This window comes from Trachypithecus francoisi, unplaced genomic scaffold (assembly GCF_009764315.1).
Source record: "Trachypithecus francoisi isolate TF-2019V2 unplaced genomic scaffold, Tfra_2.0 Lachesis_group5, whole genome shotgun sequence".
Taxonomy (NCBI): Eukaryota; Metazoa; Chordata; class Mammalia; order Primates; family Cercopithecidae; genus Trachypithecus; species Trachypithecus francoisi.
In genome coordinates, this window is record NW_022681470.1 from 133,389,077 (window position 1) to 133,415,147 (window position 26,071).

At 51.8% G+C, this 26,071-nt stretch overlaps 1 protein-coding gene across 2 annotated transcripts in view; it reads right to left on the reverse strand.

Moving 5' to 3' along the window:
* Nucleotides 1–24,912, reverse strand: part of SIN3B (SIN3 transcription regulator family member B) — a 50,311-nt gene extending 25,399 nt beyond the window's left edge. For both annotated transcript variants that reach the window (XM_033200169.1, XM_033200168.1), the window contains exons 1-7: nt 24,766–24,912; nt 24,393–24,499; nt 22,653–22,806; nt 12,074–12,274; nt 6,592–6,735; nt 2,214–2,336; nt 742–831 (exon numbers count right to left, since the gene is read on the reverse strand). In XM_033200169.1, the coding sequence (XP_033056060.1) occupies nt 742–831; nt 2,214–2,336; nt 6,592–6,735; nt 12,074–12,274; nt 22,653–22,806; nt 24,393–24,499; nt 24,766–24,876 (930 nt within the window). In that variant the 5' untranslated portion in view covers nt 24,877–24,912. The remainder of the gene's footprint in view (nt 1–741; nt 832–2,213; nt 2,337–6,591; nt 6,736–12,073; nt 12,275–22,652; nt 22,807–24,392; nt 24,500–24,765) is intronic.
* Nucleotides 24,913–26,071: the final 1,159 nt, after the last annotated feature.

Sequence of the window (26,071 nt, forward strand, 5' to 3'; positions counted from 1 at the left end):
TGTGTAGCAATTCACACAGCATGGGCACAAGATCCATGCTGCAATTCACAGCCCATACACACCATCTGTGCAGCAATTCACACAGTTTGGGTACACGATCTGCACAGGAATTCACACAGTCTGTGCACGTAATCTGTGTAGCAATTCACAGTTTGAGCACATGATCTGTGCAATTCACAGACCGTGCACACGATCCGTGCAATTCACACAGCCTGTGCACGCAATCAGCAGCAATTCACACAGTCCACACATGCGATCCATGCAATTCACACAGTCTGTGCAAGCACTCTGTGCAGCAATTCACAGTTTGTGCACGCAATCCTTGCAGCAATTCACACAGTCTGTGCACACGATCTGTGCAGCAACTCAGCTCATGTACACAGCCACTTTGTTTGCTCTGCCCACAGACCCTGGGCGGGAACCCCACAATCATCCGTGATATACAAAAAAGCTACACAGCTGCAGAGTGGCAGACATGTATGTCTTCATACTCTGCTTGGACTCTCAGTACCCACTGTGGAGTCCCACCCACATCACATGCCTGGGCTTCAAGGTGGCCCACACTCCCTTCTGCAGTGAAAGCTGGGGGCCAGCCCCATCCCCTCGGTCCCACCTGTTCCATCCTCAGAGCGCACCCACCTTACCTGCCCCCCTCCCCCAGTCCTGGGGCAGGCCCAGGGAGCATCAGTCCACCCAGTTGGACATAGCATTCCTGAGATGGAAGCCAGGGCCCACCCTCACCTTGTCAAAGAAAGAAAATTCCTGCAGAGTCCCGTACTTCCCCACCGCAGCGATGGACAGGTCTTTGGTACCACGAAGTTTCATTTTTTTCTGTGGGGAGAAATTCCATGCAGTTAACTCTGCCTCCCACCGGTGGCCTCTATCCATCGCTGTCACAGAGTCACAAGAAGGCTAAGACCGTGCTTTCCTTTGGGAACTGCCACGAGGTGCTCAGTGAGGGACAGGCAGGAGCCTCCCAGTTACCCAGGATCCCCGAGATGACACCTCTGGAGCTACCTGCCCCTGCCAAATCTGGGATCTCCATCTCAGAGGGTAGGGCTTTGGGTAACAGGCAAGACTGCCACAGCACCCAAACGGCAAGGGAGATGTGCCCCTGGCTACGACAACCTCAGAATCCTCTCCCTGTTTTGTCCTGAGGGCCAAGACAGCAACAAGAAGTGGACAGGAAGAGGGCTGCACTGGGAAGACCCCGGAGAAGCCAAGTGTTGAGTCTCTGCAGGCTTTTGTCTCTAAGTTGGACTTGGACCTGAACTTGGACACACAATCATGGCAAGAAGGACAACCTTGTCCATCCAGAACTATCTCCAAAGTGTCTGAAGAATGGGGATGAGCTGGGTGCAGGGGCTCACGCCTATAATCCCAATACTTTGGGAGGCTGAGGTGGGAGGACTGTTTGAGCCCAAGAGTTCGAGACCAGCCTGGCCAACATAGTGAAACCTCATCTCTACAAAAAGGTGTGGTGGTGCACACCTGTGGTCCCAGCTACTTGGAAGGCTGAGGTGAGAGGACAGCTAGAGCCCAGAGGTCAAGGCTGACTGTACCACTGCACTCCAGCCTGGGTGGCGGAGTGAAAGCCCACTCCCCCACCAAAGAAAGAATGATGGGGACATGCCGAAAGGACACAGGAGCCAAAGGGACCCTACCGGCCAAATGTGGAACAGTATGGATATCAACACTAGAACAGATTATAACCCAGAGTCCATATCTAATATACATAACTAAATAAATGAGAGAACGAGGAAGTTCCCACCAATAGTAGAAAGCCAAGTAGTAACCGCACAAGGAATCATGGAATCGGAAAACCACTACTGCAGGTGAAGGGCGTGACCGGATCTCTGCCCTCAGCTCTGCAGTGACCAACCTGAACAAATGTACATGGTGGCCTTGCCTGTGAGAGAGTCCCGAGGGTGAAAAGGAGACTGAGTGGTACACCGTGTTTCTCGGGACCTAGGGCGGGGGTAACACGCCTTCCTCCTCTTCTTCACAATAATCTCATGGGACAGGGAGAACGGATGAACAGCCACCCTAGAGGAGAGCCGACTTCCAAAGGTCCCACCGCTGGTGAATCTCACACAGCCCCAGGTCCAGCCCCAGACCCCTGCTGGGGCCTCTGTTCCCTGGCCACATGCTGGGAAGGCCCAATTTGCTGGGGCCCCTGCATGCGAGCACGGCTGCGCGTGGCTGACAGGTACCTTGGCGGGTGCAGACACGGGGCGGAGGAGCGAGGGCCGGGAGCGCTTCCTGCTGTGCTCTGGGGTCTTGTCGTGCTCATTCTTCTGCACACTGTGCATCTCGCATGGCCCGTTTCCTGTAAACTGAGGACACACGTGGGAGGTGGTCAGCACCGGAGACATGGCTGGGCCCATGCACCAGAGCATGCAGAACTGCTTCCAGCTCAGCCCACAGCCCGGTGGGCACTGGTGGCCACAGGCGCCAGGCTAGATGCTCCGTCAGTGCGTGAGGTGACTCCAACAAGATGCTCACATTCCAAGGTAACCGAATCATCACAGACTAACACTGGCAGGCTGGGAGAAGGTTCCTGTGAGGCCTTTATGGGTGAGGGAGGGAGAGGGGCTAGGGGTTTCAGGAGGGAGACACCTGAGTTGGGTCTTCCCATGCGGGGGCTCATGTGGCGAGCCACTGGTGGGGCACCTCGCCGCGTGCATGCCAGTGCCACAAAAACACAAGGTGCAGTGGACAGAGAAACAGGCAGCAAGGGAAGTGGCTGATTTTCGCCAGGGCACTGGTGGGGGCCTTGGGGCCAGGTTTTGAAGTCTTTTCTATGAATGAGAAAGCGTTTCTGGGGGATGATGGCGTCACTTGCTGGGAGCAGAGTGGGGCTCGTGACTGGTTTGGGGCCTGCCTCCCAGGCTCTACACTAGCCATCGGCTAACAGGTAAGGATGCTTGTCCCGAGCAGGGTGCCTACAGGGTGCAATGACATTACAAAGAACTGTTTCGCAACAGTCTATTATGAACATACTGGAAGGCTGGACGGGCAAGGGACGATGGACAGACCGCAGCTTTTCTGCAGGATGTGGGCAGGGCCGGAGAGGCCCTACAAGGTTCCGTGCTACTGCGGTCACCTCCATCGTACTCCCCCTTCCCCTGCCACCACAGGACCTGCACAAAAAGATACCTCCAAAGACCTAAAGTGTGGGTGAGGTGGACAAGTCATGGTGCATCTGAACAAATCAGCCAGCAGCGATCAGACACCATGAGCTGGCTCTGGGCTGCTGTAAGAGACAGGCATACCTGAAATAAAACAAACAACAAAAACAAAAACAAAAAAAAAATAAGGAAAAAACCCAAAAAGCCAAGGGGCAGAACAAACAGCATGTTGTGTGTTACTTTGTAAAAAGTATTTGTTACACATGCAGAGGAAATTTCTGGAAAGATATAAGACACTTAGAAGTGCTAACCTCTGAACAGAATTGAGTCAAGGGAGAGGAAGTTTGCATTAAAAATTTGATACTCCTGCTAATACTTATTTTTTCATTAGTGTATACTGTTTTTACAATAATAATAAAGACATTATTTAGCTACAATACTACTACTACTAATAGAGACTTACTATTTAGCCACAGCCAAGACTCAGAAGAATTAAACTTATTTGGGGGGAATAATTACCCAAAACTCAAGGTTATTTCGAGAGCTGTAAGTGGAGACATTGGCATCTACACAACAATTCTCCACTGGTACATCCCTTTTTTTTTTTTTGAGACGGAGTCTCACTCTGTCACCCAGGCTAGAGTGCAGTGGTGCGATCTCAGCTCGCTGCAACCTCTGTCTCCTAGGTTCGAGTAATCCTCTTGCCTCAGCCTTTCGAGTAGCTGGGATTACAGGCACGAGCCACCACGTGCGGCGATTTTTTGTGGATGCTGGAACAGGTGCAACTGACTCCCAAAAGATGCAGCTGGGCAACCATATGACAAATGCTGAACAAGAACAGGGGACCTGGAGGGGAAACCTGCCACGCATCCAGCCAAGTTCACCAAGCAGGTATAGCAGATCTTCCCCAACAGTTCACATGGTTCTTACTTTTCAGTTAATCTCCCAGTCACGTGAACATCTGAGCTAGATGGACCCCCCAAAGACCACCTAGGCTAGGGAATGGCAAATTAACCCAGGGCGTGTTTTCATAAATAAAATTTTATTAGCACCTAGCCACACCCATTCCTTTTGTAAAGACTTACTGGTCCTCAGTCATGCCCATTCATTTTGTAAATAAAGTTTTGTTGGTACCCAGTCACACCCATTCATTTTGTAAATAAAGTTTTATTGTCACACAGCCCTGCCCAGGCATTGACATATATATTCCATGACTGCTTTCAAGCTATTAGGGCAGAGGTGAGTCTTTACACAGAGATCAGCTGGCCTGCAAAGCCTGTGACATTTACTATCTGGCTCTTTGTAGAAAAGGTTTGCCAACCTCTGATCCAGGCCAGTCAAATTTAATTAGGGCAATGCCAAATTTCATCTTGGTTTCTTTTTCCTACAGTTTTAATATACATCCAAAAATTAACATAAAGATTATACTTCACGCAGCAGATGCTGCAGTGCTTTTAATAATTTTAAAAAGTTGATCCCATCTTTCTAAATATACTAGATGGCTCTAAGAACCCAATACACACTAAAAATCTTAAATTGGTAACAATGTTATTTAAGAGTCTCATGCTCTACTAACTGAGCTAGCCGGGCGCCCTGCATAAATGCTACTTAAAGAAACCATGGACTGGGCACAATGGCACATGCCTGTAATCCTAACACTTTGGGAGGCTGAGGTGGGAGGATCGCTTGAGGCCAGGAGTCTGAGACCAACCTGGGCAACACTGTGAGACCCTGTCTCTACAATTAAAAAATAAAAGCAAGCCGGGCGCAGTGGCTCATGCCTGTAGTCCCAGCACTTTGGGAGACTGAGGCAGGTGGATCGCTTGAGGCCAGGAGCTCGAGACCAGTCTGGGCAACATGGCGAATCCCTGTCTCTACAAAAAATACAAAAATTGGCCTGGCATCGTGGTGGTGCCTGTAGTCTCAGCTACTCAGGAGGCTGAGGTGGGAGGATCACCTGAGCCTGGGAGATGGAGGTTGCAGTGAACAGTGATCAATTATGCCACTGCACTCCAGCCTCGGTGACAGAGAGAGAGAGCTTGTCTCAAAAAATAAAAACAAACAAACCTTAATGCAATAAAACTTCACACACTAATGGCTACTAAAAAAAAAAAAAAAAAAAGGCGAAAAAAGAAAAAAACCTGGAAAAGAACCATGTTGGCCAAGATGTGGAGAGACTGAAACCGCAGTCCATTGCTGATGGGAATGTAAAATGGTGCGGTCACTGAAGCAAACAGTTTGGAGGCTCTTCAAAAAGTCAAACACAGAATTACCATGTGACCCAGCAATTCCACTCCTAGGTGTCTACCCAAAAGAACTGAAAACAGGTGTTCAAACAAATCCTTGCAATGAATGTTGACGGCGGCACTGTTCACAACGGCCAAAAGGCAGACACAACCCAAATGTCCATCAACAGAATATGGATAAACAGAATGTAGCTCATCCATCTAACAGAGTATGATTCAGCCAGGAAAAGGAATGAGCACTGAACCATGGCAATACATGGATGAACCTTGAAAATATGATGCTGAGTGAGAGAAGCCAGATACAAAGGCCACATATGGTGACATTCCACCGATGTGAAATGTCCAGAACGGGCGAATCAAATTCACAGAGACAGGAAGCACAGGGGCAGTTGCCAGGAGCTGGGGGAGGGAAAGGGGTGGCTGCTGATGGAGACGGGTTCTCCTTTCAAGGGGATGAAAGTTCCTAGTTCTGGAACTAGGTAGTGGTGAAGGTTGTACAACACTGAGGATGTACTACATGCCACGGATTGTTCCCTTTCAAAGGTGAATTTGATGTTACATAAATTTCATTTCAATTTTTTTAAAAGTCTTATGTTCACAGTGGGGGGAAAAAGAGGAATTGGAACAGGCAGCCCTGGCAGCTTCAGGCCACAGGCAGGGGAGAAAGGCTGACCGTGTAGGGTGAGCCCTGAGCCTCCCTGTCTAAGGCCCCTCCTCGCCCATCTCTGCTCTCTACCACCATGGTCAGGGCCAGGCCACAGGCCACCCCCGCTACTGGCTCTTCCAGATCCAACCTGCTGGAGCTCCAGATCAGTCTCACCCAACAGGGGAAGCGATGGTGGTGGACCCAGCCCTCCTGCACCTGCCCACAGGGCTGGGGTCCCAGGCAGGGTGGGGCTCTGCAGGGCAGGCACAGGAGGTGGAACCCCTGGGCCCATCATCTCCATTGGAAGATGCTCTCTGCTTCCCAAACCACCCCAAGACCCAGGTACTGTCTGTACAGAGAAGCACCTTGGAGAATCGTTTACAAGCTTGCTGGGCATGTGGAGCCTACAGTGAGGAAACCCTGGGTATCTGCAACCTGCGTAGCTTCTGGGGGACCCCTACTGTGGCCTGGAGGGTGGATGGGCCTGGCCCAGTCCTGGCTCAAGCTGGCTGGAGCCCTCCCTCCTCGCTGAGGCCCCCGAGGCTAGGCAGGGACTCTCTGCACTCACCAGAGACCGCTTGGCTTCGGGCAGGAATTGTCCAAACTCGGAGAGCAGGTCCTCCTGGCCCCGGAAGAGGTTGGCCACCTCGGTGAACACCTCCTCTTCGGACATGCCTCGGAACGGTCGGCCCCTCGTGTTCAGCTGCTCCTTCTGCCAGTTTTCAGAAAAGGGAAAACAAGTCATTAGCCAAGGAGTGCTATGCCCTGGGCTGGGACACTCAGGCAGCCCTCTGTGAAGGGGACGGGATGACGCTCAGGAAAGAGCACCTGCCGGAGGAGCCCACAGGACTGTCTGCTCACATGTGGATCTTGCTGCCCAGCATGGCCTGAGCCCCAGCCATGGGCAGGGCCTGTCCAGGAGTATGGGGGGGTCTCGAGGAGGGACACCCAGCAGTGTCCGTGAGCAGAGGAGGCAGAGAGGTGTGAGGCTGGCTGGAATCAGGGGTGGGCTGGGGAAGTACAAGGTCGGGGCGAACCCCAGGCTTTCCCAAGGGAAATGGGGAGTATGGAACGGGGGAGCGCTGGGCCATGAAAGGAAGGGACTTCCAAGCCGAGGCACCTATTGGCCCAGAGTCACTGAGACCGAAGGAAAATGGCCTGATCCAGAGCTTAGAGCAACAAGAGGACCAAAGGGAATCCAGGTTGGAAGGCAGAAATGGGCCAGCAAAATCGAGATAGCTATTAGAAATACGTCCTTATCAATTTTACACCCAAGAGTGTCACAGAACAAGAGGCAGTGGAGGCGGAGCCTCCCAGATAATAGAGCGTGGCTTCCAGAGTCCCACTCCACGGCTGCAAAGCAGGAGGAGTCCCTGTGCTGGCACCTCCCGCCCCTCTGCACCCACTGCAGCCTGTGGGAAGGGAAGCAAGTTTTAAATCTTGGCACCAGTGGCACCTAAACTGCAGGGGAAAAAACACCACCCTTCCAAAAAGTCATCAAAAGCCACTAAAAAGCAAAACTTAAAAATGAGCAAAGTCCACTCAGTTCAGATAATAAACAGAAATGATCCATCTGCATACAGACAGAACAACGACCATATTGACTGAAGTTTAAAGAAACAATTTAGGCTGGGCATGATGGCTCATGCCTGTAATCCCAGCACTTTGGGAGGCTGAGGCAAGACTGGCTTCAGTCCAGGAGTTCAAGACCAGCCTGGGCAATACAGTGAGACCCTATCTCTACAAAAAATTTTACACTTGATCTTAGCCAAAGGGCTGAGAAATGATTAAAAAAAAAATTTTAGGCCGGGCGCGGTGGCTCAAGCCTGTAATCCCAGCACTTTGGGAGGCCGAGACAGGCGGATCACGAGGTCAGGAGATCGAGACCATCCTGGCTAACACGGTGAAACCCCGTCTCTACTAAAAATACAAAAACTAGCCGGGCGAGGTGGCAGGCGCCTGTAGTCCCGGCTACTCAGGAGGCTAAGGCAGGAGAATGGCGTAAACCCGGGAGGCGGAGCTTGCAGTGAGCTGAGATCCGGCCACTGCACTCCAGTCCGGGCGACAGAGCGAGACTCCGCCTCAAAAAAAAAAAAAAAAATTTTTTTAAACATTATGTAGGCATGGTGACACCCTCCTGTGGTCCTAGTTACTCGGGAGGCTGAGGCAAGAGGATTGCTTAGGCCCATGACCTCAAGGCGGCAGTGAGCTACGACCATGACAGTGCATACTACAGCCTGGGCAACAAAGCAAGATCTTATCTAAAATAAATAAAGAAGAAAAGAAACAATGACCAAATTGACTGATGTTAAAAGAAACAATTTAAAACAGTGCCACAGCCATCTTCTGCTCATCTGACTACGCAGACAGAAGAGGCTGGGATTTCTGATGAGGGTGTGGGGAACTGGTGCTCTCAAACATGGAAGGCAAGACCAGGCGCAGTGGCTGATGCCTGTAATCGCAGCACTTTGGGAGGCCGAGGCAGGCAGATCACCTGAGGTCAGGAGTTCAAGACCAGTCTGGCCAACACAGTGAAATCCTACCTCTACTAAAAATACAAAAATTACCCAGGTGTGGTGGCGAGTGCCTGTAGTCCCAGCTACTTGGGAGACTGAAGCAGGAGAATCACTTGAGCCTGGGAGGTGGAGGCTGCAGTGAGCCGAGATCACGCCACTGCACTCCAGCCTGGGTGACAGAGTGAGACTCCGTCTCAAAAAAACAAACAATCAAACACCCAAGGCAGAAAGACAAATTTGTACCACCTTTTAGAGGGAAATTTAGTGATCTCTATGAATGCGTAGTACACCTTCAACTTAGAGAAGCAGTTTGTGGAAACTCATGCTGCAGAGACAGTCAGTTCTGCTAGAATGCTTCTTTTGAACAAGATGTCTGTCTAAATGAGATACGAGTACTGGGAATAATTTGAACATGAGATGAATTTTGTGTTTGCTTCTCTTCTATTTTGTGCAGGAGAAACACCAGGTGAATGCAGACACTGCTCCTGGCTGACCAGCACCCCGTGGGAATATACAAAACCACGCCAGCACCCCCTCCCATGTCTGGGCGCTCTCTCAGTGTTGTGTTCCCCTGTGCTAGGGGCCAGCCCTGTCCCCATCTGAGGCCATGATGACCCGTCTGATTTCAGATATCCTCCTCCTGGCCTTCACATAATTCACAGGCTGCCACCACATCCACAAACCAACCTCAGGTCTCTTCCAAGGTCAGTACGCTATTTGCTGTAGTACTCATGTAATTCCTAGACACTTAACACGCACGCAACGGTGCTGCTGTTTAGAGTCGGTGCCTATCTTTTTTTAAGTGTCACTGAGGAAGTTTTTGAATGTCATACCCTGAGTCTGTTTCCCCACGAACCCTGCAGTTCCCATGACACTCTGCAACTTTGCAGAGTGAGCTCATTTTTAGGGACCCACTTATGTGAAGGTAGCACTAACCGCTCGCCCCAGCACACACAGGACACACGTACGTGGCTGTATAATGGGTGACAGTTATCCAGGGGTGACCTGAGACAGGCTTGTGCCTGAATTGGTTGCTCAACCTCACTGAACCCAGGCTCGTTGGCACCACCAGTTTTGTGGCCATTCTATGGATAAGAACCCCGAGGGAGAAGGTGGCAGAGAGAAAGTCTGAAGGAAAATCCCACAAAGATGGAGAAACAGTAAGTAACACATGGCCAGATGGATCCTAGAGCTGCCTGGTTTGGTTCTAACACTATCCCTGAAATATCTGAACCAACATTCTAAAACCAGGATAATTTACACAACAATTCAGACTTATATTTTAAAAAAAAAGACAACCTGAGGCTGGAGTCACCAGGGGCCTGGTTTAAAATGCAGATACCATCCAGCTGGGTGCGGTGGCCCACGCCTGTAATCCCAGTACTTTGGGAGGCCGACGTGGGCGGATCACTTGAGGCCAGGAGTCCACGACCCACCTGGGCAACATGGTGAAACTCCATCTCCTCAAAAAATACAAACATTAGCCAGGTGTGGTGGTGAGCGCCTGTAGTCCCAGTCACTCAGGAGGCTGAGGTGGGAGGATTGCTTGAGCCCGGAGAAGTAGAGGCTGCAGTGAGCCGTGATGATGCTGCTGCACTCCAGCCTGGGCAACAGTGAGACCCAGTCTCGAAAAAAAAAACAACAAAGAAACTGTGCCGATGTCAGGCAGCCCTGATGAATGGGAATCCTGCATGGCGGCCCAGGTGTCTGCATTCTCAACCAACTCCCAGCAGCCTGGTTTGGGTTCGGGGATACTGCACTGTCCTTCCCATGGCACTCTCTCTGAAGGAGTCTGCGGCAGCCCCTCACTGTGACCTCGTCTAAATGCATCTCTGGCGTCTCTAACCTGCCCCTTCCCGTGCCACAGAACAGAGTCACTGCTCTCCCATGCCACTGCACAGCCTACTCTCCTGCGCCTTCCGAAATGTGATGACCCCACGAAGCCTGGGAGGGGCCCATGGATTCTACGATCACAAGCACATCCCTCCACACAGACGAGACGCTCACAGCAGCCACCGGCAACCACTCATCCATGACAAGCAAGTGTTCTTAGGGCTGTACCAGCCTCTCACAGACACTAAGGCCCATGATGACGCCGGCATAGTGGACAGCAAATGCCTTGGAGTTCCCAGCGTGCAAATTCTATCCATCTGATCTTAAACACTTAAGCTGAAAAAAATCCCATTTCTTTACTCGACATGTCAAGGCTGCCCGGATTTCATTTTAAAAGATTTCTGCTAATTAGCCAGGCATGGTGGCCCACGCCTGTAGTCCCAGCTGCTCAGGAGGCTGAGGCAGGAGAATCGTTTGAACCTAGAAGGCCGAGGTTGCAGTGAGCTGAGATTGAGCCACTGCACTCCAGCCTGGGTGACAGCAAGACTCCATTTAAAAAAAGAAAAAAAAATGGGTTCTGCTGCTAAAAAAAATTACAAGTGTTAGAGACTCCACGTCTGGGTGAAGAGGACGTCTAAGCCTCACTCACGACACAGATGTCCCTCGCCACCAGCCCACCTGCATTGCCCAAGTCCCCTGCAGACGCCCTGATGCCACTGTCTGCTCTGGCCCCTGGACCTCTGCACAGGCCGTTCCTGGCATTGAGAACATCCACCCTTCCTTCAGGCTAACCTGCCTACTGGTTCCGACTGATCTGTCAAGATTCAACCTGACTGTCCCCTCCCTGGCCCCAGACGGGCAGGGATCCGGGCTAGGAACCATGTTAACACTGACTCACCTCTCCTGCCCACATCCTTTTTTTTCCACCCCAATCCACCTCTGAGTTTCTTCCCACCACTGCAATGAACAGCTAAGCAGGAGCAGCCATTTGTCTCTGTAGCCCCAGTTCCTGGTGCCGAGCCCAGTTGTCGTCAGCAAAGTAAAGGGTGGTCGTACTGCCTAAGCAATAACAAAGTCATCTGATAAAAAGACTGTCTTGGCCAGGTGTGGTGATGCACACCTGTAGTCCCAGCTACTTGGAGGGCTGAGGCAGGAGGATTGCTTGAGCCCAGGAGGTCGAGGCTGCAGTGAGCTATTATCACACCACTGCACTCCAACCTGGGTGACAGAGCAAGACCCTGTCTCAAACAAACAAACAAAGGTGACTGGGCACAGTGGCTCTCACCTGTAATCCCAGCACTTTGGGAGGCTGAGGTGGATGGATTGTCTGAGTTCAGGAGTTCGTGACCAGCCTGGGCAACATGGCAAAACCCTGTCTCTACAGAAAATACAAAAATTAGCTAGGTGTGGTGACGCGCGCCCATGTTCTAGCCCCAAGTATCCTCCGCTACTTGGGAGGCTGAGGATGGAGGATGGCTTGAGCCCAGGAGGTAGAGGCTGCAGTGAGCCGAGTCTGTGCCACTGCACTCCAGCCTGGGCAACAGAGTCAGACTCTGTCTAAGAAAAAACAAACAAAAAACCCCACAACTAATTAGAATTTCACAAGATTTTATGAATTCTGACAGGAAAATCTGAGTATCTGCAGGGCCCCAAACTAGATGAAACCCAAAACCCACAAGCAATTGTAATCTGAGTTCTCACCTGGTACGTGTGCAGGATCTCCAGGAACGACCTGTAGATTTCCGGGTGGTCTAGGAAGCGGGTCTTAATCTTATTCACATAGCTGATGGCGTTGTTGAATTCCACGGAATCGGACTCCAGGGGTACCTGGGGTTTGTCCTCTTTATATGGCACCTGCTGCTTGAAGTCCTCTGCACCGTCCCCATGGTTGTGCGAATTCTCCTGACAAGGCGACAGTGAGTTACTGCCAGGCCTGACGCCGGAAACAGATTGTGAAAAACGCCAGGCCCAGCCACTGTCTGCACAGGAACAGAAAAAACTCAGCACGGAGCCAGGTTTTATTAGAGACAGGTAAAGGTTACTTCTGAGAGCCCGGAGGCAAGCAGGGCGGGGTGCACAGGTGAGTCTCCCCAGTTCACCTCCACCCGATCCTTACCCATCCACTCAAAGAACACTACAAGTTCAATGAGCACTTTCCATTTGGAAAACGTCACATTCAGGAGAAATGTACAAAGTGGATGTTTAAGCCTCTGCGGCGCCAAGTGCTAGGCTGCGTATAATAGAGAAGTCTCCCACGCCTTCTGCAATCTGTTTCAGCAAGATTGCCTTCACGTGGGAAGGCACATGCTGCCAACAGTGATGCCAAGGTAGGATACATAAGGTGGGGACCCTGGAGGTTAAAGGCAACCCACCGTCCAGGTTGTTGGGGACTTCAAGGGACATGACACTTTTGGTGCTAAGCCCCAGGCCAATCGCAACAAGGTGCATTGGTTGCTTGGGAGAAAAGACAGGCCCTGAACATTCACCAAGAATGCCCTCTATGTGTGTACTTTGCAGCCGATGTGAGCAAAAATAGAAACAAGCTTGCCTCCCTCCTATGTTGTGGTGGGACAGGACCACGCCCCCAAAGGAGGAGCTGTTGTTTCTAAACCAGAATTATGCTGCACTATCCCCAGCACACAAGGGCCAGGTCTCCAGCCAGTCAGGATTCCTCCAGCCTGACTGAGGTTTTGGCTTGGACAAACCCTGCATGGTGAGTCCTGGAGAACGTTCTTTCACCAAAGTAAAACGACGCCACCTCCCAGCACTCCTGTGTTTTTCTCCGTGGCCCCTGTCGCCACCTTATGGATCATGTATTTTACTCATTGTATTGTCTGTCAGTCCCTGACTAGATGGTGGACTCCACGAGCGTGGGGGTTTTGATCAGGGCTGTATCCCCAGTGCCTGGAACAACGTGAGGGACAGAGCGGGCTTCACCCCACTGGGGATGATCAGGTGAACGGATGAAGGGACACACAGACTTCACTGTTTCTGCTGCCCTGCGGTGCCCAACACTGCACGTGACCCAAACGCTGACCCTGAGAATCTACTGGGACAGGCAAGGCCAGGCACACCACTGCTGTCTTGCACTCAAACAGGTACCTCTGCTGGGCACAGGCACCATCAGCGAGGTGAGTGCATTCATCAGCTCAGACTGCCACAATGAGGTAGCCCAGACTGGCTGAAGCAAAAGAAGTTAGTAGTTCTCAGTTCTGGAGGCCAGGAGGCCAAGGTCAAGATGCCAGGAGGTTTGGTTTTCTGAGGCCTCTCTCCTTGGCTTGCGGATGGCCACTGTCTGTGTCCTCATGTGGTCGTCTCTCTGTACACGCATGTCCCTGATGTGTGTTCCGATCTCCTCTTTTATAAGGACACCAACCAGACTGGATTAGGGCCCATCCTAACGGCCTCATTTAAATCGCCTCTTCAAAGGCTCCATCTCCAAATACAGTCACATTCGGAGGTGCTGGGGGCCAGGGCTAAAATACATGAATTTGGGGTGGAATGTGGGGTGCGGGGATGACACAATTCTGCCCAGAACAATGGGGATAGAGACAATTCTAGAAAGTCTCAGCTGAGAAAAGCAGAAATACAAGACACAGAGCAGCCGTGATTCTAAAACAATTTCTCCTCGGTGGCGGGATTTGTTCTTTTTGTTTTGAGATAGAGTCTTGCTCTGTCTCCCAGGCTGGAGTGCAATGGCACGATCCCAGCTCACTGCAACCTTTGCCTCCCAGGTTCAAGTGATTCTCCTGAGTAGGTGGGATCACAGGCGCTGTGCGACCACGCCTGGCTAAATTTTGTATTTTTAGCAGAGATGGGGTTTCACCCTGTTGGCCAGGCTGGTCTCGAACTCCTGACCTCAAGTGACCTGCCCACCTTGGCCTGGAAAGTGCTGAGACTACAGGCGTAAACCACTGCGCCCAGTCAGTGGCGGGATTCTAAGATTCTCTGGGGATGTCCGCGAGGGTTCTCTTTGCTCAAGCTCACAGGGGGCTGCGTCTGTTCTCCATAGTTCACAGGTCTGACGGCAGAAGGGGTTGGAACGCGCAGGGTGTGGGTAAGTAGGGAAGCAGCACGGAGCCAAGGTCTGTTTCAGAGGCAGCTGTAGGCTCACTGCGAGCCCCCCACCACTCCAAGGAGGCATTTCCAAGCTCTGCATGCATCCAATCCCCTAAAGTGTGCCACTGCGACAAGATGGGGAACCATGCTCTAGACCAGGGCTTGGCAAAAAGAGCCAGATGGGATAGTACAGCCACTGCGGGGGACTGTGTGGCAGTTCCCTCAACAGGTTGACCATGGAATTATTACTACCATATGACCCAGTAATCCCACTCCCAAGTCTATACCCAAGAGAACTGAAAACACGTGCTCAGGCCAGGCGCAATGGCTCACACCTATAATTCTAGCACTTGAGGAGGTTGAGGTGGACAGATCACTTGAAGTCAGGAGTTTGAGACCAGCCTGGCCAACATGGCAAAACCCCGTCTCCACTAAAAATACAAACATTAGCCAGGTGTGGTGGTGCACACCTGTAGTCTCAGCTACTTGGGAGGTTGAAGAAGAACTGCTTGAACCCAGGAGGCGGGGGTTGCAGTGAGCCAAGAATGCACCATTGTACTCCAGCCTGGGCAACAAGAGCAAAACTCCATCTCAAAAAAAAAAAAAAGGGCCAGGCGCGATGGCTCATGCCTGTAATCCCAACACTTTGGGAGGCCAAGGTGGGCGGATCACAAGGTCAGGAGTTCGAGATCAGCCTGGCCAACATGGTGAAACCCCATCTCTACTACAAATGCAAAAAAATTAGCCAGGTGTGGTGGCAGGAGCCTGTAATTCTGGCTACTTGGGAGGCTGAGGCAGGAGAATCCCTTGAACCTGGGAGGCAGAGATTGCCGTGAGTTGAGACCTCGCCACTGCACTCCAGCCTGGGTGATAGAGCGAGACTCTGTCTCAAAAAAGAAAAGAAAAACAGGTGTTCCAACACATCCTCACATATGAATGTTCGCTGCAGAACTACGCACAACAGCCAAAAGGTGGAAATAGGCCAAACATCCATCAACAGATGAGTGGGCACACGAAATGTGGTCCCGCCACACACAAGAATAATTCAGTCTCGAGGAAGGAAGCACTGATACTGGCTCCGATGTGAATGACCATGGAAAACACGATGCTGAGTGACAAGCCAGACACCAACGGCCGGCCACACGGTGTATGACCCCACTGATATGAAATGTCCACAACAGGCAAATCCATAGAGATAGGAAGCAGACTCATGGTTGCCAGGGGCTAGGGGAGAGGAGAATTGGGAGGGTCAGGGTTTGATCTTGGGGTGACATTAATGTTCTGGAATTAGTAGTGATGGTTGCACAGTATTGTGAATATACTAACACCTTAAACTGCTGATGATGAATTTTATGTTATGTGAATAGTATCACAATATGAAATATTTTTAAACATTTAATCCTTTGAAAATGTAAAAATCACAACCAATCACACCGAGCCAGGCTGGCTTTGGCCTCCAAGCCGCCATGTGCCAACTGTGCTGCTCTAAACCACCCAGCACAAGCTGAGCTTTCTCTTTCTCTTCTGGCACCTCCTCTCTCCCCGTGCCCTGCTGGCCTCGTCAGGCAGAGTTTGAACTGCCTCCCATACCATGACAAACCATCCTGCGTGGCCGACACGGCCATCTGAGCATCCACACACAGCCCCACCTGGATACTGACTCACAGAGCCTCAAATGGCAGGCACCTCACAGACACACAGCAGTCCCCAACTGTCCCGGCCTCACGTACCTCAGCACGGGCCCACACTTTTACCCAGAGAATCAGGCATCCTGGGATCACCCCAGACTTCTCACTCTCACTGACACCAGCCCACTCCTGATCTACATCATTATCCACTCTGCCCCCGTCACATGGGAACCCCCTCTGGTCCTTGTCACCAGTCACTCTGTCCCCATCACTCGGGGCACCTCTCTGGTCCTTATCGCGGTCCACTCCATCTCTATCACTCGGGGGACCCCTCTCCAGTCCTTGTTACCATCCACTCTGTCCCCATCAGTCTACTTAGTCCCCATCACTTGGGGACTGTCTCTGGTCCCTGTCACCATCCACTCTGTCCCCATCGCTGTCCACCTCTGTCCCCATCACTCAGGGGCCTTTTCCACTCCTTGTTACCATCCATTCTGTCCTCATCACTTGGGGACTGTCTCTGGTCCTTGTCACCATCCTCTCTGTCCCCATCACTTGGGACCCTCTCTGGTCCTTGTCACCATCCACTCCGTTTCCATCACTGTCTACCCCGCCTCCATCACTTGGGGCCCCTCCCTGGTCTCCTAGGGGCCTCCTAAGCCCCGATTCTCAGCACAGCAGCAGAACCGCCTCCCAGAACCATCCGGTACTTCTCATGCTCCTGGCTCCCTCTCCCCTTTCTCTCCTTCAGCTCCTGACCCTGCCGTTCTCCTTGGCTGTTCCTCAAGCACACCCACTCACTCTCACCTCAGGCCATCACACCCCACCAGGAACAGTCCCTCATGAAACAGGTCCTGCCCACAACACCTCCTCCCACCCTTCCTCGCCCTGCTCTATCCTCTCTCTGCGCCCTCCCGCACGCAGCCCGAATCTGCCCATCTGTTTCTCACCGGACCCCCACCTTGACTGTACTGGAACCCTGAGAGCAGGGCCTCTGAATAAACCCCAGGGCCTGACTCGCAGAGCCCTCAATAAACTCCAGGGCTTGGATCGGAGAAGGGGTCACCGCCTGCTCCAAGAGCCCAGAACATACAAACACAAGAACTGACTTGTTGCCAACTAGCGGGACTTCCCCCAGACAGTAGGCAGGGGGCTCCCTTTGAAAGTCGAGGGGCTGTTTATGTTAGGAGCTGCACGTTAAGGGGTTATCTCTGTCTCCGTCCAAGCCGGTTGTCATCTTCCATGAGGCAGGGTCTGCCCTGAAGAGGACCTGCGAGCTGAGAGTGGCCACGTTCCCACCAGCATCCAGTTTCTCATTCCCGCACTACGCACTGCCCCCGGCAATGTTCCAGAAGGTGGATACAGTCATAAACAAGACAATGGAGGGGCCCACCTCATCTTAAGGACTCACCGTCTACCAAGGAAGGAAAACCAACAACAATGGATTTCGAACTTCTTTTCCTAGCCGTTTTGAAATATATAACCCAGGGTGATGTAAGAATGACACAGGGGGCCGGGCGCGGTGGCTCAAGCCTGTAATCCCAGCACTTTGGGAGGCCGAAATGGGCAGAACAGGAGGTCAGGAGATCGAGACCATCCTGGCTAACCCGGTGAAATCCTGTCTCTACTAAAAAATACAAAAACCTAGCCGGGCGAGGTGGCGGGTGCCTGTAGTCCCAGCTACTCGGGAGGCTGAGGCAGGAGAATGGCGTGAACCCGGGAGGCGGAGCTTGCAGTGAGCTGAGATCGCGCCACTGCACTCCAGCCTGGGCGACACAGCGAGACTCCGTCTCAAAAAAAAAAAAGAATGACACAGGGTAGGGACTAGGGGGGTTCTCTGGGGAGGTGACATTACAACCAAGGCCTGAATTACACGACAGGAAATGATGCTGACGCAGGAGGCCGAGGCGAGGCTCCAGTAAGAAGCTGTTCCTTCCTACAAGTTCCCCGGGTCGTCACTGGCCACACACCATGGCCTGTGTATGTCTTTACCCTTTAGACTCATGTTCTCAACCAGAGCAACTCTGACACCCAGGGGACACTCAGCAACACGGGAGACACTTTAGGTTATCACATCTGGAAGCAACTGGTGGGTGGAGGCCAGGGAGGCTGCTCAAACACCCTTCAGTGCCCAGGATGGCCCCTCGCCATAAAGAAGTTAAGACACCCTGCACCAACGGCTGCCTGAGGCTGGGACTCTCTTATTCACCTTCCTTAGACCTATGGGCCACTCCCTACTTGTCAGTAGCCAGCTGTGACAAACTGGGGGGAAAAAAATGATACTTCAAAACAGTCAAACTAGAAAAACTAAGAAACAGAGAGAATACTGGCCAGGAGTGGTGGGTCACACCTGTAATCCCAAAACTTTGGGAGGCCAACGCAGGAGGATCACTTGAGTCCAGCCTGAACAACTTGGTGAAACCCTGTCTTTATTTCATAAATGTAAAAAAGGCTAGGCACAGTGGCTCATGCCTGTAATCCCAGCACTTTGGGAGCTGAGGTGGGAGGATCACTTAAGGTCAGGGGTTCAAGACCAGCCTGGCCTACATGATAAAACCCTATCTCTACTAAAAATACAAAAATTAGTTGGGTGTGGTGGTGCATACCTGTAACTGCAGCTACTTGGGAGGCTGAGGCAGGAGAATGACTTGAAACTCAGAGGCGGAGGTTGCAGTGAGCCGAGATCACGCCACTGCACTCCAGCCTGGGTGATAGTGAAATGGCGTCTCAAAAAAATAAGAAAATTTTAAAAATTCAATTAAACTAAAAAAAAAAAAAAAAAAAAAAAGAACTTTGGGAGGTCCAGGCAGACAGATCACCAGGTCAGGAGTTTGAGACCAGCCTGACCAACATGGTGAAACCCTGTCTCTACTAAAAATACAAAAATTAGCTGACAGTGGTGGCAGGCACCTGTAATTCCAACTACTCAGGAGGCTGAGGCAGGAGAATCGCTTAAACCCAGGAGGCAGGGATGCAGTGAGCCGAGATCATGCCATTGCACTCCAGCCTGGGTGACACAGCAAGACTCCGTAGCAGAAAAAAAAAAAAAAGATGGCTGGGTGCAGTGGCTCACGCCTATAATTTCAGCACTTTGGGAGGCTGAGGCGGACACATCATGTGAGGTCGGGAGTTTGAGACCAGCCTGACCAACATGGAGAAACCCCATCTCTACTAAAAATACAAAATTAGCCAGGCACGGTGGCACATGCCTGTAATCCCAGCTACTCGGGAGGCTGAGGCAGGAGAAGAGCTTGAACCGGGGAGGCAGAGGTTGCAGTGAGCCGAGATCGTGCCATTGCACTCCAGCCTGGGCAACAAGAGTGAAACTCCGTCACAAAAAAAAAAAAAGAAAGAAAAAAAGAGTATCACCAGGGCCTCTGTGTGTGGGAAACCCTGTGAGGCTTTCAGACGATGGCCTCTCAAAGGACTCCAGGGAGCCGAAAGCTCAAAGGACTCCTGAAGCCACGCGAGTCACAGCCCGGACCTGGGACATCTCTCATGTGTCTGTCCTGAAGCCACTCAAACAACAGCCCAGACTGCTGGGAAGCAGGGCTGGAAACCTGACAGCACCTGTGTCAATATCAACTAGAAGCGAGTGGGCTCCTGGGTGCCCCGAAGAGAACAAACCTCTACAGCTAAGACAGGAAGCCCTGGAAATGACTGTTCCTAGGCTGCAGGAAGATGACCAAGGCCCTGCTGAGTAGCTACTAAGTGAAAAGTTCTTTTCAAGCCTTTCCCCAAATCAATGGGCCTGCACCGTCGTCATTGTCACCTAAGCCACCTACGGGGAGACAAGACTGCCAGCCCTCCACGGTTGGGGACCCACGGCTAAAGGAAGAGCCAACTCCAAATACAACCACAGTGTGGCGCCTCTCATGATCTAGCCCTGAAAGTCGAGTTACTCCACGGGCAGGGACTCTGCTGAAAGGCAGTGTCCACATGCAGGATGCACAGTTCACATCTTTCCACTCCGGCTCTTTCTGAGTGAGTGACAGGAACGACACCCAGTGTTTCCACAGCGTTCAGGCTCTGCAAAGTGCTCTCATGGATGCTCCTACTGCAAATGAGCTTGGCTTTCTCCCGCAGTCGTGATTGTTCCGGAGATTAATCTTGCTAAGGCTTTCATGGTCTGAGGCGCTAGCAGTACATCTGGATCCTGGGGCTTCATTTGCAAACAGGATATGGAAGGCTCTTCAGAGTTCAGTGGCCACACACTTCCAAGTTCCCCTTTAAAGCTGAGACTCCGCCGGGTGCGGTGGCTCACGCCTGTAATCCCAACACTTTGGGAGGCAGAGGCGGGCAAATCACAAGGTCAGGAGTTCTAGACCGGCCTGACCAGGTGGTCAGGCCATTAAAAATACAAAAACACTAGCCGGGCATAGTGGCGCACGCCTGTAATTTCAGTTACTCAGGACCCTAAGGGAGGAGAATCTCTTGAACCCGGGAGGCAGAGGTTGCAGGGAGCGAGATTGAGATTGCACCACTGCACTCCAGCCGGGGCAACAGAGCGAGACGCCATCTCAAAAAGAAAAAAAAATTGAGACTCGCTCCTTGGCTTTCAGGAGACAACAGGCTGTCGGCGGACAGGGTCTTGCACAGAGAAGCAGCAGAATTTTTTTTTTTTTTTTTTTTGAGATGGAGTCTTGCTCTGTCGCCCAGGCTAGAGTGTAGTGGCACAATCTCTGCTCACTGCAACCTTCGCCTCCCGGGTTCAAGCAATTCTCATGCCTCAGCCTCCCAAGTAGCTGGGATTACAGGCATGCGCCACTGCGACTGGCTAATTTTTGTATTTTTAGTAAAGACAGGGTTTCACCATGTTGGCCAGGCTGGTCTCGAACTCCTGACCTTGTGATCTACCCATCTCGGCCTCCCAAAGTGCTGGGATTACAAGCATGAGCCACCGCGCCTGGCTGAGCAGCAACAGAATTGACACGCACCTTGTACATAGAATTAATACAAAAGCACTGCCACATTACCCTTTGCTGTTCTCTTTCCAACTGACTGCAGAATGTCAGATCCCTAACTGACTGGACAGTCTACCATCTCTTCCATCAAAGGAGAGACCTACCAAGTGGATCCAGCAATAGATTCTGACACTCCCTGCTAAAACTCTCGGAGCGAGGACTTGGAGGAGGTTGGGAGAGCTGGTTCACTTACACCAGTGGTTCTCGACAGGGGCACTTTTGCCCCCAAGGAGACACCTGGCAATGTCTGGAGACATTTCTGGCTGTCAGAACTGAGTGAAGGTCTGGTGGGTGCAGGCTAGGGATCCTGCTAAACATCCCACAATGCACTGGGAAGCCCCCAACAGCAAAGAATTATGCCTTAAATGGCAATAGTGTTGAGGTGGAAAAAATGACAATGGTCATCTTATAAAAGGAAATCTTAAGTAGGCTTTCTTTTTCTCAGAGGCGCTAGTGAGCTCAAGCAGAGATAGAAGGGGCAGTGAGCCAGTCATGGTGGCTCACTCCTGTAATCCCAGCACTGTGGGAGGCCAAGGTGGGCAGATCGCTTGAGGCCAGGAGTTCAAGACCAGCATGGGCAACATAGTGAGACCCTGTCACTACAAAAAAATAATAATAATAATAAATTAGCTGGCCATAGCGGTGCACACCTGCAGTACTAGCTACTTAGGAGGCTGAGATGGAAGGATCACTTGAGCCCAGGAGGTTGAGACTGCAGTGAGCTTTGATGGCACCACTGCACTCCAGCCTGGGCAACAGATTGGGACCCTGTCTTTTTTTTTTTTTTTTTTTAAAAAAAAAAAAAAAGGCCAGGCATGATGGCTCATGCCTGTAATCCCAGCACTCTGGGAGGCTGAAGCAGGCAGATCACTTGAGGTCAGGAGTCCAAGAACACATTGGCCAACATGGAGAAACCCCATCTCTACTAAAAATACAAAAATTAGCCGAGCATGGTGGCACATGCCTGTAACCCCAGCTACTCTGGAGGCTGAGGCAGAAGAATCGCCTGAACCTGGGAGGCGGAGGTTGCACTGAGCTGAGATTGCGCCACTGCACTCCAGCCTGGGTGACAGGGCCAGACGCTGTCTCAGAAAACAAAAAACAAAAAACAAAAAAAAGGAGGGCCAGCACCTATCACCCAAGAAAGGACCAAAGCAAAGCCAGGAGTCCCAACTGAGCTAATGAGCCTATGAAACACAACCACCATCAATGCGGCTATTCACACACCATCTCGACCCCTTTATTTTGTAGGCGGTACTCAGAGTGATCAGAGGCAGACGAGGACATACCCAAATACAAGGGCAAGCCTGCCTGGTATGCTCGCTGGGAAAGCCTCAAGCCAAGACCTCAGCAACTGCTGGGGTGGTTATTCTGTGTTAGGAGGATACCTCCCTGCCATCCACTCTTGATTTAAATCTTCCAAACAGATCAATTTGGGAGGCAGAGGCTGCTTGTGTAGGTGTTTCCATATCTATTTTGATTTGTGCTAGAAGCAATGAGCATGTCTAGAAAAAGAACAGATCTTAAGTGGCTTTCTAGCAATGATACAAGAGAGACACGTGGCCCAACCTGAGTAGCAAGATACACGCGGTGAAGGCTGAGATCACCCGAACCACTGAAGCAGCATACCTGGCTCGTCAGAGGCGACTGTATGTTTAACTTGCCATTCTTGGGAATGTCTATTCTGTATCCAAGGGGAAGAAAAGCGTTGAATCCAACAATGAGGTCAGGGTGCTCGTGGAAGAGCTGTGAGACACGTCTGATGACTCCAGGAGTATCGATGCTAGAAGAAACAAAGGAAGTGGGCAAAAGGGTCTTAGGAAGTAAATGAAAAATGTAATCTATTCCCCACTCCCTTGATACTGCCACATAAAAACCTTCTCAACAGACAACAAAGGAACCTAAAATGTGACCCACCAGGCGCAGTGGCTCCTGCCTGTAATCCCAGCACTTTGGGAGGCCAAGGCAGGCAGATCACCTGAGGTCAGGAGTTCAAGACCAGCCTGGCCAACACGGTGAAACACTGTCTCTACTAAAAATACAAAAATTAGCTTGGCGTGGTGGTGCGTGCCTGCAGTCCCAGCTACTCAGGAGGCAGAGGCACAAGAATCACTTGCACCCGGGAGGCAGAGGTTGCAGTGAGCCAAGATCACACCACTGTACTCCAGCCTGGGAGACACAGCGAGAATCCGTCTCCAAAAAAAAAAAAGTGCCCGATGTGATAGCATCTGTACACCATGATCTATCTCCTGACTGGCTAGGCCTGAGCTCCTTGTTTCCTCCTGGTAAGAATGAGAGAACACTGACATTGCTCAGCTCCCCCAAAACACTCAAGAATGGGCACTCGGTTCTGAAAATGGCAGGAGAGCCAACCGCAAGGCCTGGACTCCAAGAAGTGGCAGGAGGCCAAAGTCCTCCAAGCAATGTGAAAAATTCCCTCATTTCATATCAGATAGAGATGACTATGACACAGGTTTCCATCTGAGCAAACAATTGCAATGCATAAATACCAATGGTACTGCCAAGTATGGGAAACGTGTAATAGGAGGGGAGAGATGGAGTCTCCCTTCAGGCTGCATCACAGCCCAGCCCTTAGCACTGGGCTCCTGGAAGGAAACCAGGCCAACCTCACCATGTTTCCTAAGAGGGGGCAGCAGTATGGTAAGGATATGACCTCCATGAGTCTGAGTCAGAGGGTCTCAGTTCTAGTGTCACCTCTGCCACTTAGGTGGGTCCCTTACCCACTCCAAGTCTCAGTGAGCCTCCTATAAAAACAAGGGCATGATCCCAGCGTTTCCCATCTATCTGTAATCCTCCTTGATTCTGGGCCTGCAAAATCAGCTCATGTGTTTTAAACGTTTTCTGTGTGCCAGCTCCCTTACTAAGCATTTTATGCGTCTTACTTCCAAGCAGGCCTGGGACCACAGTGAGCTCAGAGAAGCATCTTGAGGACAAGATTGAAGGGGAAGAGGGTGCCAAAAATTTCCATCATCAAGACAAATAACATTTTACAGAGTTTGAAAATAAAAATCAAAATGGGTCCCACCAAATCTTTCATGAACAAAACTAATTTTAAAATCAACATATTAAATCAAGGCACGATTTGACTCTATGAGTGTGCACGGCCTTGCCCTTCCTGCCTCCCCCCAGATCCCTGTCCCGCTTCCAGGAATCCCCACAAAGCTCCACAAGGTGGGTACTATCCATTTCCATTTTTGTTAGGAGAAGGAGCTAAGACTCTGAGAGATTCGACAACCTGCGCAAGGTCACCCGGCCAAGGGGGCAGCCTGGGGAGGGGAGGTCTCACCCCGCTAGGCCTGATTCCGGCCCAGGGGGGCCCCCCGAGGTGGAAAGTGGCCCCGCGGGTACCTCTGGCTTTTGAACTCCTTCATGATCTCCAGGAAGCCGTTGTAGGTGGCGGGGTCGCTGCCAAAGCGGATCTTCACCTGGTCCAGATAGGTGAGGGCGTCTTCTACCTGCAGAGAGGGGGAGGGTCCCGGTGGGCCCGGGTCGCGGGAGGAGGGGACGAGGGGTCGGGGTCCCTGAGGGGAAGAGGATGGGCTGGGCCTTCGGAGGGCGGAGGTGAGCGGTGAGGGGTGAGGGGTCCGGGGCCGTGCAGAGGGGAGGCCGAGGCTGGGCCGGGGCCGGGCGGGGCCAGGGTCGGGCGGGGCCTGGGTGAGGGGCGTCCGCCCGCGGGGTCCAGAGGATGGGGTCCCCGAGTGAGGGCGGGGACGCCACTCACGTGCACCGGCAGCTTCTCGTGGCCCGCGGAGCCCGAGCGACCCCAGCGGGCGCCGCTCAGCCCCCGGCCCGCGGGGCCGCCGCCACCGCTGCCGCCGCCAGCGTGCGCCATGTCCGAAGTCGGAGCTGCGCCCCGCCCCGCCCCCGCCCGAGGGCCTGCCGCGCATGCGCAGCCTCCGCCTTTGGAGGCGGGGTTTGATGATGTTGGAGGGGCGGTGCTTTTTGCGGGACTACTCCTGAGGCTCTTCTCCTTAAGATTGGTATCATATTAATGATTTATATAGCAGGGGTAGGCGAACCAAGACCCGCCGGCTGCTTTGTCCGGCCCTGCAAACTCAGAATTATTTTTACGTGTTTACATAGCTGGGGGAAAAATCCAAAGGAGAAGAATAGTCTATGACCTGTGAAAAGTTTCTGAAATTCACATTTCAGTGTCCCTGAATAAAGTTTTATTGGCACACAGACACGCCCACGCGTTTACCTAGCATCTCTGCCTGCTTTTGCCTTGCAACAGAGTAGGTAGTTGCTAAAGATGCTACAGATCTGCAGAACCTGAAGTATTTACGATCTTGCCTTTTATGGAAAAAGTTCGTTGGCCCCTGCTTTATAGAGTTGACAGGACAATGAAGTATGAACACCCAGCGCCCTAATACAGGGCCTTGCGTGGTGAATTTTTGCTAAATGGCCTTTGAGTTACTCCTACTCCTCCCACCTTCACTTCCCTATCCTTGGCCTCATCACTTCCCACCTGGACCAGTTTAGGAGCCTCCTACCCCTGGTACTTTCTCAGCCCTGGTACTATCAAGAACTCTAGGCTGGGGCGGTGACTCACGCCTGTAATCCCAGCACTTTGGGAGACAGAGGTGGGAGAATTGCTTGAGGTCAGGAGTTCAAGACCAACCTGGCAGCGTAGCAAGACCCACGTCTCTACTTAAAAAAATTAAAATGAGGCTGGGCGCAGTGGCTCACGCCTGTAATCACAGCACTTCGGGAGGCTGAAGCAGACGGATCGCAAGGTCAGGAGTTCGAGACTAGCCTGGCCAATATGGTGAAACCCCATCTCTACTAAAACTACAAAAGAATTAGCCTGGCGTGGTGGCGGGCACCTGTAGTCCCAGCTACTTGGGAGGCTGAGGCAGGAGAATCGCTTGAACCCAGAAGGTGGAGGTTGTCATGAGCCAAGATCGTGCCATTGCACTACAGCCTGGGCAACAGAGTAAGACTCTGTCTCAAAAAAAAAAAAAGAAAGAAAGAAAGAAAATGAAAATGAAAACATTGGCTGGGTGCAGTGGCTCATGCCTGTAATC